Raw genomic sequence first — 13,162 nt, forward strand, 5'->3', positions numbered from 1 at the left:
GTACTGTAAAAAGCAAGAAGGTAAAAAGTGATATTTGAAATTTGACATTTTTATTTTGGCAATGTAAATTACAAGTTTATTGGGTACTATAGTTTTTTTAAATTTAAATTTTTGCATTATTTTGGTTCACTTCATATAAATAAAATAAACATATGATGGCTTCTTCGGATTCAATGTTTTTATTTGAGATTGTCATAGAAGAAATTAAGAACTATTTAGATTGTAAGCAAGCTATAGTTAAAGCTAATTTTCCTGAATTATTTGAGGTAACATTAAGTAATCCATATGCTGTTATATCCAAAATATCAAAGAAGAAAACTAAACGAAAATCTAGACTACGAAATAATAAATTGGAAATCAAAAGATCAAATCTATTATCCGACACAAGATTACAAAGAGACGAATCTATATTAGTGACCATCAATACTCAGGAACTAATTAAAACTATGCAACACAATGAATTGGAGTTATCAATGTGGAGGAGTGAAAATAAAAAAATTGGTTCCACAAAAATTCCTTGGAGCACAATATTCATATACTATTTATTAAACTTAGAGACCATGCTAGAGCCGGTGAGTGTTCAAGAATTTTATAATATTTACGATGAAATTTACTACGAAAAAGTAGCTACCATAAAATTGAACGTTAAACTTACTCATTTTGGATACACGACGCCACCAATTGTTAATAATAAATCTCATGTCCAAAACCGTAATATATGCAAATGTACGGAGAGCAATCTAGGCATTATAAAAACAACATACCATGGTAATAAGAAAATGCAAAAAAGAAAGCGCAATAATAACGATAAAGTAAAGCGCAATGTTTCACTTGACAAACTGAGTTCGGAGGTACAGAAGGATAACAATAATACAATATGTAATGATGAAACGACTGAAACTGAAGCTGAAAATCACAATCACGCTTTTATCCTCGCTAAATCAAAATCATTTTCATTCATCGAAAGAAAAGCTGATATGAAAACTGTAAATTACATTTTTGGCGATCCGAATGCTACGTTTGGAAATAAAGTATACTGTGTAAACTATTTCACGGTTGAGCAAAATAATTCCAACCCAGAATCCAAAAAATCATCTAAATCATCTATGAAAGAACACACATCTGAAAAATCTAGCCATTCACAAGCAAATAGAGCAAGATTCAAATTTCGACCGTGTGATAGCGAATGTCCAATAATCAAAAACAGATCTGGCTCATGTCCCGCTAGTATGTGCTCACTAGATATGCCTGAAGAAGCAGCACCTTTAATCAGCATTGCGAAATGTAGACAACTCGTTTGCGAACACAAGGAACACAGAGCTCTGCCTCCACCTCCTGATGAAAGAATTCTTCTAGATTTGACAAATTTAAACAAAGATTGTTGTGATCGTACAGAGGTAACTGAGACTATAGAGGAAGTCGTAGGTGGTGTAAAAGCTAAAATGAAAATCGGTCAAGACCCTTGTTTTTGTACATGCGAGTGCACGTTTGGTTTTATGAAAAAGACCACGTATTGCAAAGTGTGTGGTGGCTATGAAAGAATTGGAGAAGAGCAACCGCATGAAAAGCCAGTAAAAGCCAATTTTCCATGTCCAATATATCACAAGTTAATTGATAAAAATAAAATGAAATCATGGAGCACATCTGGAAGTGAAAGTAAGAAAAAAGGTGACGATACAAGCGTCAAAGCAATGAAAGTAAGTTCAAATCAGAAGGCTGCTGCTTCTGACAAACGAGTTGTTGAGAAGAAAAGCGTTGAATCCGAAAAAGACACCAAGAAATGTAAAAAGAAAAAGAAGGACGATAGATTTAAATTCAACTACGGTTATAAAGGTATACGTACGTATTACATATTTTTTTTTCAATTATAAATTAATTTTAATCATACATTGATTTACTTCGTACATCTATAATATTTTTGTTTCTTATAGCTCCTCAAATTGGACACAGCAGGTGCGCATTACCCTGTACTGGTACACTTGAAAATGTGCCAAAGCACATGGGATGGTTATGGACTGCTGAAGATGTACCAGGCATGAAGGTATTATAGTCTAAATTCATAGTCATCCATTTTTTTAATCCTCCTTAAACATAAAAATGGGACAACAATGTAGACAAAAAAATATTAAACCTATTCTTTCATTTTTTTATGTAAATTTTTTTTTTATTTTTTAGTTTCGTCCATCATGGAAACCAGGTGCTACTAATAAACATGTTGTAAGGCTCCTTAGAATGGCTCGTAACCCTGGTGAAGTCACGCCTAAGAAGAGAAGAAAAGATGCTGCTAAAAAGAAACGTCCATTGAATCGACCACTTTTAATTGTTCATAAGAAGGATGGTGAATTCACTGTTACAATGGAGACTATGAAAACATATAATAAACCTAGAGCTATTAATCAATATCCGTATGAAGATAAGCCTGTACTAACATATACAATAGGTAGGACTGAAGAAGAAAATCGTGAAAGGAGAAAGAAGAAAGAACGTGAACAAAGACGTCTAGAAAGAGCACAGCGAGCATTCATTCAGAGTGCTTTCCGAGATATGTGTCATGAAATATGTCTGAAAACATATCAACAAGCTTTAGGCATACTTCCAGATACTGAAGACCCAGAATGTACCTGTTATCCAGCAGAACCGACGGCTGCAAGAACCAATATGGATGTCTCTTGTTCATGTTCCGAAGATTCGAAATCAATTGGGTCGGATACGGATTCTGATGAATGGATAGTTGAATTTACCCCGCCATGTGCTACGTTTAATCAAAATCACAAGGGCAAGAAGGTCATAAAAGTAGACAACGGCAGCCAGTACACGTATTTAGATTACAGAGTTAAACTTCTAGACAGATTTGGTAATCCTGTTCCTAGATTCTTCAAAGGGCCTGATGGCAAACAACAATGTAGTGACTTAGGTGGCTTTTGGAGCCCAGATAAGAAATGGTTGGAAATAAATGTGGATGGATATATAGCTCCTGATGGACGATGGGCGCCAAATAATTTTATTGGTCCCAGTGGTGAACAAGTCGAAGCTATAACTGGTAAATTTCAAACCGCAAACAATAAATGGTTGGTCGTTGGTATAGACGGATATGTCGACTGTAATAGTAGGTGGAGATTTTACCCTAAACCTAGAGGCGTTTTAACTCAAAAGAAATCACCTACTTCGAAAAAGCAGGCAACTGGTAAAGATATGAAAAAAGAAGATATGGTTCCATTAAAATCTGAAGCAAGTTGGAGTTGTTTCGGAGATGCTACGCCAAAAGATCTTTCGAAATTAGGAATTATTGGCCATGGACATGATAAAAAAATACTTTTAGCAACTTTAAGAGAAATGATGGCTCGAGGTGAAGATGTAAAAATACCGCAACCATCTACCGTTTTCCGTCTTCCTCCTTCAAAGAAACGTCGCCGAATGCAAAGCCCAAATAACAAATATTCCCGCAGCTTATTTGAGGATAGCACTAAATGCAAACATTCTGCACCATCGGATAAGGGTATTATAGCTGTAGACGATCAAGGTAATAAAACCTATTTCCGATTAAAGGGTTACAAAAACGCAAGGCCAAAACAGAGACTAGCTACTTTGGCAGGACGAGGCATAAGTTTAAGTTCATTCCATGTACCATGTTTCCATTCATTTATAAGTGCAGAAGTTATGAAAAAGCAACAGCGAGACCGATTGATGGCTTTGGCTTCGAGAAACATTGCAACTCAAGTCGCTTGATTGAATCTAGTCTCTAGCACATTATGATGTGTCCAAAGAAATGTTTTTGATGTAAGATTAATGCGTGTAGTAGTTTTTGGCGTATTAAGTGAACGTGCAAGAAATATTTATTTGGTAATGTGCTAAGTTAAATTTGTAACGTTTTGTTGTAAGATTAAGTGTTGTTTATTGGATTGTCAATAAATTTCATATTTATATGTTTGTTTTTAACAATACTCATACTTTTTCATTGAGAAGGTCTTATAAAAGTAAGCATTTTATTTTATTTTTTTGGTCTTGTTTTCTTTATGAAAGAACCATTTATTTATAATTCGTATTACTTACAGGTTAAATGTGGTTGGAAGCCCGGTGCTATATCCAAATGCCTCTTAAAGAAACTGAATAAAGCAAAATTGACAAAATCTGTTGTGGAAGAAAAGAAGCTTACAAAACGAACGAAAAAACGTACTGAAAATAAACCTCTAATTATAATAGGAAAAACTAATGGAGAGTATCAAATAGAAATGTCACCTGATATCAATGAACAAGGTAACGAACAATTCACACCACTCATTTATAAAATAGAAAGTGCCAACAACAAGGCGAAAATAGAGAAAAGAGAGAGACTTCGACGGCGATTAACTCGAGCGGCGGTCAAAGATATTTGGTCGGATCCATATCACCCCGAAAATTGTGAGAATATCTGTCTCAAATCGTTTTATGAAGCAATGGGAATTACTATACCAGAACGTAACAAAGCCAATGATAATGACGAATTAGAGTCGTGTTTCTGTGATGATGAAGAAATCAGTTCAAGTTGCGCTTCCTCAGAAATCGATTGGGAAATACAATTTTCTCCACCCATAGCTAATTATCTACGCTCCCGTCCAGATGTTGATGAAGAACGTCCTCCAATTGTGGTTTGAATTAAAAAACGTTTAATACTGTTAGCTCTTTTTATTCTCGAACACAATATTTAACATGTCCCATATAACAAGCGACAGTGTCGTGTGGGGAGCTATCCGCAAATACAGTGGGCCAATACCCTTGTAAAGGCCGTAAGTGCCTTCCGTTTTCAATATCTTCTTGATGCAGTCAAATACACCAGTGTATAGCTTTTCACTTTGGAATCCGGACCCTGAAAATATAATCGAATATTGTTAAAAATCTTAAAATAATCGTACCTAGGTGGATATGACAGTGAAGTTTTGAACCAAGCTTTAGATGATAATATTTAAATCGAGTCTTCGTATCATATTTGAAAGGCAAAGCAAATGAAAAGGAACGGAGCTGGATGAAGTACAACAAAACAAAACAAACAAACAAACAAGCTTTCATAGAGGACATGACGAACATAAAGATCAAAAAGGTAGCTCTCATAAAGGGACATTACCCTGGTTAACCATACGAGTACTGACTACATCCAGCGGGGTTTCCAATAGCACACACAAGACGCCACATGCCAGACTCGCGACGAAGGCGAGTGTTAGGGGCGAACTTTGAAACAATCCTCTCTCAAGCAGCTGATCTTTCAGCCTGGAATCGATGGAATATATAAGATGACTATGAGAACGTGCTATTGAGGCGCTTTTAGGGGTGCAAAGTTTGGAGAAATCAATGTGCACCAAATCCTAAACGATGTTTATTGTACAAATGTAACACAAGTGGAATCCATTATGGTGGATGCAGTTTAGATGGAATCTAATATGAACTTATGAAATCCGTTCAAATATAATGGCCAATTATTATTATTCATGCCAATGATTTTGCGGTTAGTATCCTGCGCTATATTAATCTACGAGAAATCCTTATCTCTGATTTTGACGAACACTTCGATTGATAAAATGGTGTTTGTCGTTTCTACCATGATAATAAATACAAGTTAAGTAAATGAAGACTTCCTAGAATGATTTTAAAACAATCGACTATCGACCAGGTCACATTACAGATGTTCTAGTATATGTATAGGTGTTAGTTCCAGAAAATGCTCAATTTTTAGTGACAATAGCGAATACAATTTATCACCAAGAGATATATAAATATGGTGCTATTTACCCTGATTGTACAGTCGTACGGTGACAACATCTAGTGGGCATATGACCACAGCTACCATCACACCACTAATGGCACTTGCCAGGAATGCTAGGCCCAGTTCTGACCGTTTGCAAATCCCATTATTCAATAGAGTTTCTTTTGCACTGTAGGAGAAAGGAAGTCAGTTACTTCGAGTCTTTTTTGTCTTATTACAAGAAACTTAATAGTTCTGGTTTAAAGCCAGACTTTTAACTCTTGGTTTAACTTTCTTCGGCTAAAGTTTCTTGGGATGCAGGTAGGTGGTAGGATATAGATGTGATAGTTTCTGTGCCTGATATTTGGCTCGATAGAACTCTTAGGTGAGAAGTTCGGAGTATTTGTATGATACTGAACCAACACCACATACGAAGATATTTTATAATGAATGTAATTTAAAACCCACGATACTTGAAGGTCATTAGTCGAGTCGTAGGTCAAGTAGTTTTCGTATTGAATTACATAGGTACCTACATATTTAATAAATAATAAAAAAGAGCGTGTGTGCCGAGCACACGTGTCAGAAGTGAAACGTCTTTGGCAAAATTCAAAGATCGTCGCCTTACTCCATGACGTGACGGTATTGCCATGACGCGACCTTGAAATTTTACTCTTATCGCGCCTGAAGAAGTTTCACTTCTACAAATATTTAAAAATCGCATCAAATGACAAAAAAGTATTACATATATAAATAAAAAACTTACGCTGAAAAAGTAGTCAACTGAGCGGCACTGCCGATAGCCAATCGCATGCACGTCGCGTTGACTCCGGCGAAGAAACCTCTCATGCCTTCCGTTCTGTAGATCTTTGTGAAGGCATCCAGCATACCTAGAAACGAAATATTATAATATATCACCGTAATATTGTAATCAACGTTAAATTATCACGGTTTTGATGAGATTTTTTTAATAGAGTGGTTTTTATCCCGGACAGGAACGATAATATCCACAAGAACGGGAATTATACGGGTTTTTCTTTGACCACGCGACCGAAGCCACGGTCGTAAATTCGTCATAAAAAATATAAAATTGTATCTTGATTATATAAAGTAATATGAAGTATTATGAAGTGAGTCAAAATTGAAAAAATATTTTAATTTTTATAAAATTTTAAAAGTACGAGAAAATCATACAGTTTGATCATACTAACAAAATTTATTTATGTCCCCATACAAAAGTTTTATAAAGAAAAATGTAAATAATTACTGGTTATAAAAGTTTGTAAGCGAAATAAAAAAAATACAAAAACAAAAATGAATTCTCTCCGGCGGGGAATCGAACCCCGGTCTCCCGCGTGACAGGCGGGGATACTGACCACTATACTACCGAAGACTTGTCAGTAAGTCCGAAAATATCGCTTATACTCAACACCATAATATTATATCGTAATGTTATCTGTGATGCTACCTAATAGCTTAGTGACGTCATTATCGTGTTTCGCGGTTAACATGACTTGCAATTTTCTTTCGCTTTATTTGAACATTAGATATTTATAGGAAGGTTTTTCCAAAATTACATTACGTTATTCCACAGAGTTATTCCATATAAACATATCAGAATAATAACTACCTAGTAGCTAGCTAAAACTTTCGCCTGATGGCATCAAAGAACCTTTATAAAAAGTTTATAAACGTTACTCAGAATATTTTATAGAATTTCTAGATTATGACATTTTTGTTATGGATAGGGAGGCGAGGTAGCTAAATGGCGTAATTCAACGGCGTCGTCGAGACTTATCAAAATCGAAAGAGAAAATAATTTCGAAAAGAAAAGCTTCTATGGTAAAAACCATTTTAGCGGTGGGTTTGGCGTGTACGGATTTTCAAAAATGTAAAAAAAAACAGTTACTTGGGCATTCTCGAGCGCGTCAGATATTCATACTACGTATGCCCCAAGTGCCTCTGATAACAACGGTATACTAATCTGCCGGTTTGCGTGGTGGGGCTAGGCATATAAATTCGTCAAAAATGCACAAAAAATTTACTCGAGCGCGTCAGATTTTCGGAAGGGGTGTTAATTAGGCCCCAAGAAAGCTCCCTTTAAAAATACTGACGATTACGGCATGACGATAAGTTACGATGAATTTTTGAAAATGCAGAAAAAAAAAGTCCTTTTGAAATACTCGAGCGCGTCAGATTTTCATAGGGGAGGTTTATCTAGGTATCCTGAAAGCATATTTTCTTAATCTGATAAAAATGTTGGTGGGTTCTCTTAATCTGACCGAAAAAGGTTTGTGGGTTTCTTTTTTTTAATCATCGTTATTTCATATCAATTATTCTTACCTCCCTCAGTTTTCGAGATATACTCAAAAAACCGGGAGTTTGAGTTTTTATGATGCTTCAAGTAAAAAAAAAATTAAACTTTGGACAAAAATGAAAAGAGACCTTTTTTGTAAAATAAAATTACCTTTTTTGTTTATTTAAACTTTTTTTTTTGAAAAAGTAAAGTTCGCGACTTATATGCTGCAACGCGTTTTTCGGAAGACGAAATGGCTCCTCCAGACTTCCGGTCATGCGGAAACCGGCAGATTTTGTGTTTTTAGTAAGTTTTAGATTATATTCTTCAAAATAAAAATAAAAAAAATCGCGCTCGAGAATGCCGGGTTAACGTTTTTTTTTACAAGTTCGCGACCCTATAACTCGGCGGCGTCAAGGACTTATGGTCAGATTAATTAAATTTAGTCTTATAACACTAAAATCAACCCCCAATATCTTAATCTGACGCGCTCGAGTATTTCAGACTATCGATTTTTTTTTACTAATCTGATCGTCTATCCTAGGCGCGCGTCACTACATATAGAGCTAAATAGTGAAAAAGTTTATTCTATTAGGTCTAAGGTATCTCTCATATCTTAAACTGCCACGCTCGAGTATTGCAGAAAATTCCCCTCTTCGCCTCCCTATCTATTATATAAGGATAAAAATTAAAAACTCATTCTATATTTCAATAGAGATATGTTTCTTTCAAATAAACATTTTCTTTTTGTTTTTGAGTTGGAACGGCCGCGGCGCGGGCTTATGAAAAATTTTCCCTTGCAGGATTTAGAATTTGGAAAAATACCAAATTTAAATAATTTCTCAGTATGCCTCATAAAAACTGTTTAATTAAATCAATTTTAGTTCAATTCCAAATAAATATAATATAAAGAATAATATCAGTGTTTACCAATAATAAGGTACTTATTTTATTAAATTACCTTTATATTGATACTGTCTTCCTACGGCTACACTAGGATGTGCCGCGGATTGCATCCTAGTTTTGACAACAGACGTCGGGTTAGCAGCCACCCCACTGAACAACCCGCTCGCGCTTGACCAAAAAACGGCCTTTTGTATACTAGTGGCGCCGTCTGTCTTTGTCCAACCCTGCACTTCGGCTATGTGGTATGAGCCAAGCCTGGAAATATTATGAAGAAATATATGAGAATTTTGTGAGCAAAAACTTTCTTATTAAATAGTTAAACTAGGTTTTTGTCTGTGTGATCTATAAAATTTTGTTTGTTAGATTTCGAAGAAACGGTAGCACTATGGTAGCACTGGTTTGTTACCTTGTCTTACCTTGTCACCTATATATATATTTAATCAAAGAGGCGTTTTTAACAGATCCCTTTCATTTTTAAAGACCTTTCTGACAGCTCTCTTAAAAGGGGGGCTATAGGTACCTCAGTCTGCAAATGTTCATTGGCAGTATTGCACGCCTACCATCAGCCATGCCAACGTAGCTTTAACATGTTACCTATCTACTTAACTAAAAAAAACTAAATAAAACCTTACCTAACAGAGTTCATACAAAAGCCAAACAACATGGCCGGCGTGAGACCCTTCTGTAAAGCTAGCACACCATCTGCCTTAGCTATAACATAACATGCGTGGAATATTCCCCTGTAACGTGTTGCCTGTTCCTTCCTAGATATCAATTCGCCTTGTAACTGTAAGCGGGTCTTTACAACGTCCATAGGATTTGTGAATATCGTTGCGCCTGCGCCGGCTAACCCGCCGATGATGAAGTCCATTTTGAACTTACTGCAAATCAACAAATTAAATAAATTCATGTGTCGTGTGAAGTCCGGGGTTCAAGACCAGGCGAGCGCGCAGGAAATAAATTGATTTTTCAATTTATCTGCGCATGTTGTTACATCACCACTGCTCGAACGGTGAAGGAAAACATCGTGAGGAAACCGACATGTCGAAGAATTAAAAAAAAAAAAAAGTTCGACGACATGTGTCATCCGCCAACCCGCACTTGGCCAGCATGGTGGATTATGGCCTGTACCCTCATAGGAGGCCCTTGTCCCAGCAGTGGGAACATATATGGGCTGATGATGATGATGATGATGATGTGTCGTGAAAATACGTCTCATCTGGTTATTAGATGGGTGAAGGACGATCTCCCACGGGCTCTTAGACCATTATAGGCTACCGTGCCTCTAGCGGTTTCGTTTGAATTTACTTATAACTATTTTATTGACAGTTTTTTTTAATCGACCCACGCGACCCAATAATCATGAATCAATTGATAAGTATGATCGAGGTAGTTGTTACGATTCTCCATTTGACAAGTAAAAATAAAATAGTTACAACAGTACATGTAGGTACTTGATTAAATCCAAGTTGCTCATCCCTCTTTAACTGATTACAAAATTATAGATTGCAGAGAACTTGAAATACACAATAGATGTTTGGACCACATTGACAAAATGACAAAGAAGTATTCAGTCGAATAAAATATGAAGCAATGTAAAATTTCGGTCAAACGTTACAATAACTATTACCTTACCTAACAGGTTATTGCGTTTATTATTTATTATGATTAATTTGTTCCTTTGATAGAGTTGTTAACCCGTCAACTGACGTAGTTCCTCTACTAGGTAATAAACCCGAAAATTGGGTAGCAAAAGCCACCACCAAAGTAACTAGGTACCTTAAATTAAGGATTGGTTTCCTAGACCAATCCTTAATCTAAGCTAGGTACTATAGAAATTACAAACGCAATTTAAAAAATAAATTGAAAAATAACACAATTATAAAGAAACGCCAATTACAAAAAGTCTTAATACCTATCTATAAATTATAAGAAATATGCTAAGAAATTGTTTCAGTAGGTAATTACTTTTTACGTACCTACACAATTTTCTATATGAAGGAAGTTAGGAACACCACAAGTCAAGTCGACTGTTTCAAGACACTAATGAATAATATTTGAAACCTTCCTATAAACAGAAAGGTACAAATTCTTTAGATAAATCAGCAACAGACAGTAGGTATGATGTAAAAATAAAATTATATTGTTTACTCAAAGATTGAAATTACGGAAATACCTTATCTATTAAGATAAACTGAAATTCAGTCAGCCTTATAATAATTGTGAAATATTGTTAACTCTAGTATAATTAATATAAGAGTTATTCCCTCATGCATAAAGTCATAAAAATATTTACGAACGAAAAATATTTTTCCACCTTACACCTACATTTTTCATACTTAATTTCTTCAACTTGAAAAAAATACGTATAAATCATAATTAACAAACTAACATAATTAAAAAATTTATCTCAGTAATATTCTAAAAATATCTATTGGGCAGAAAGACGTTCGTATCGTTGATGAAAACAAAACTTTCATATAGTTAATTGTATACCTAATTTATCAATTGGTTTACACAACTGAAAATATACTTATCTATCTCTCTCTAGCGTTTAAAAGAAGCCAACTACTTACATCCCTAATCCCGCCCCGTTAAGTATGTATTGGCGGGAAATTTTAATGTCAAAATACATACTTATTGTAAACATCAATAGGTATCTACCTATATTTTAATCAAGTTCGATGTTATAAAACATACGATACAGTCAGTAGCTTCATAGCATGTTGATAATTGATAATGATTTAATTAGAGAAACTGAATAAATAAATAAAAGAAATAATTCAAACTTACCATAAAACAACTGTAATGCACTGAAACACTATTCTAAAATTCTAGTTTCATATATTTATTTTTTGTGTGTAGTTAAATAATCACGTGAATAGTTACACAAACCACGACACTGAGCCTGAAAATTTTGGCGCAATTGTTTTTAATTTTTACATCATTTATGTCACATGTCAGATACTTAGTTACTTTTTTTTAAACAGACTTTGGTCACACATATTTTCACAATAAACCACGTGCTTGTTCGTATTTTGGTTTACGAATGTTATACAATATTGTTACGCACGCTGATGACGCGGCCGAGGCGTGGCATTGAAAATGAAACTTTGGTCGTGGACGAGGTTATGCGATAATTTATATCCGTATCAATTTAACAAGACAGATTTCATACGCTATCTATATAATGGGTCAATGAAACAGCTGTTATAATTAAGCTATTGCATAACTTCTATCGCAGGCCTTGAGCGCGGGGACCGAATCGAGAAATTCCGTAACGAAAAAACCTCACGCTCCCCACTCCGACGGGCGGAGGTGTGGCTTGAAGAAGCATGCAATGATGCAATAGCTTTACCGCGGCAGTCCCCGAGTGCCACACGTCGTTTTTTATTAATTCATCATGCACTAAAATTTATTTCAGGAAAGGCAAATGTTCAAAATTATTAGCCTAGGTAAATGTTATATTTTCATGTTTGGGATGTCAATAATCTTTCTATATTTAGTTAATAATGAAACTAATACCAAACGCTTTAAGTTAATGCATAAACTAAAATTCATTTTTATAATTAATAGAAAAACGGTATTGGTACATTATCGAATGAAACCATCCCATATGACGTCACGCCCGCGCCCTGGCAAAATTAGGGATTGGAAGATTTGAAAGGGAAGGACTGGATGCGATGAATGAACATCGATTTTTGAGAGTAGGTATGTGGCCAATTATATTTAAAACCTTATTTCGCATTAAATTAGGTTCAATTTATGTTGCAGGAAGCTGGAAGACCTTGCTGCTAACAATTTTCCTGAAAATTATTGTATTACCTTGTTAAATGCCATTTTTAAATTAATAAATAGATGTAAAAGCTGATGTTCGATTTTGCCCAATTTTATTCTACTCTTTTTACCTTCTACATTTGCCTTCATAACGTCTTTGCTTTCGTAGGTTTCTCTGTAAATTTAATCAACATAGATAATGATAAGTACTTCGAACTGTAGTAGGTATTTCCGTGCTATAACAAACATGTTTTCAATGAAGGTTGAAGGTCAACAAATTCGATCGATGGCTCGTGGAGGTCATTATACCTCAAATCAACCCCCCATATTCACCGTGGTAAATTATCATATCTATTAATCTAATAGGTATATTTGTGGGTATATTTATGAATTATGGCATAGAGTATAGACGATACACGTTTGATGACATTAAAAATTGGACAAAGTAAGAATGGCTCTACATAGTATCG

The 13,162-nt window shown here is 35.0% G+C and overlaps 2 protein-coding genes and 1 non-coding gene across 7 annotated transcripts; 1 reads left to right on the top strand and 2 right to left on the bottom strand.

Moving 5' to 3' along the window:
• Positions 1-3,921, top strand: LOC123690900. 2 transcript variants are annotated; one of them, XM_045635020.1, is made up of 3 exons: positions 1-1,839; positions 1,932-2,041; positions 2,176-3,921. In XM_045635020.1, exons 1-3 carry the CDS (start codon positions 153-155, stop codon positions 3,724-3,726), a joined length of 3,348 nt encoding a protein of 1,115 aa, XP_045490976.1. In that variant the 5' UTR covers positions 1-152; the 3' UTR covers positions 3,727-3,921. The 2 variants fall into 2 exon arrangements, with proteins under 2 accessions (XP_045490976.1, XP_045490977.1); XM_045635021.1 differs by having other exon boundaries at positions 1-1,833.
• A 726-nt stretch (positions 3,922-4,647) lies between these two features.
• Positions 4,648-12,182, bottom strand: LOC123690902 (solute carrier family 25 member 35-like). Of its 4 annotated transcripts, XM_045635028.1 has the most exons (6): positions 11,709-12,182; positions 9,548-9,796; positions 8,971-9,170; positions 6,480-6,603; positions 5,761-5,903; positions 4,648-4,843 (listed from the first exon to the last, which is right to left on the bottom strand). In XM_045635028.1, exons 2-6 carry the CDS (start codon positions 9,784-9,786, stop codon positions 4,653-4,655), a joined length of 897 nt encoding a protein of 298 aa, XP_045490984.1. In that variant the 5' UTR covers positions 9,787-9,796; positions 11,709-12,182; the 3' UTR covers positions 4,648-4,652. The 4 variants fall into 4 exon arrangements, with proteins under 4 accessions (XP_045490984.1, XP_045490983.1, XP_045490982.1 ...); XM_045635027.1 differs by lacking the exons at positions 5,761-5,903; positions 11,709-12,182 and adding an exon at positions 5,099-5,241 and having other exon boundaries at positions 9,548-9,910; XM_045635026.1 differs by lacking the exon at positions 11,709-12,182 and having other exon boundaries at positions 9,548-9,910.
• Positions 7,035-7,106, bottom strand: Trnad-guc. The gene has a single exon. It is a non-coding gene; the product is annotated as a tRNA-Asp (tRNA).
• Positions 12,183-13,162: the final 980 nt, after the last annotated feature.

The sequence above is a fragment of the Colias croceus genome, chromosome 4 (genome assembly GCF_905220415.1).
Source record: "Colias croceus chromosome 4, ilColCroc2.1".
Classification (NCBI taxonomy): Eukaryota; Metazoa; Arthropoda; class Insecta; order Lepidoptera; family Pieridae; genus Colias; species Colias croceus.

Coding starts and splice junctions, on each gene's coding strand:
- LOC123690900 (XM_045635020.1), top strand. CDS start 153: ATGATGGCTTCTTCGGATTCAATGTTTTTATTTGAGATTGTCATAGAA. Junction 1,840..1,931: donor CTACGGTTATAAAGGTATAC/GTACGTATTACA, acceptor TGTTTCTTATAG/CTCCTCAAATTGGACACAGC. Junction 2,042..2,175: donor AAGATGTACCAGGCATGAAG/GTATTATAGTCT, acceptor TTTATTTTTTAG/TTTCGTCCATCATGGAAACC.
- LOC123690902 (XM_045635027.1), bottom strand. CDS start 9,825: ATGAATTTATTTAATTTGTTGATTTGCAGTAAGTTCAAAATGGACTTC. Junction 9,171..9,547: donor TTTTGTATGAACTCTGTTAG/GTAAGGTTTTAT, acceptor TAATATTTCCAG/GCTTGGCTCATACCACATAG. Junction 5,242..6,479: donor CAGTTGACTACTTTTTCAGC/GTAAGTTTTTTA, acceptor CATCGATTCCAG/GCTGAAAGATCAGCTGCTTG.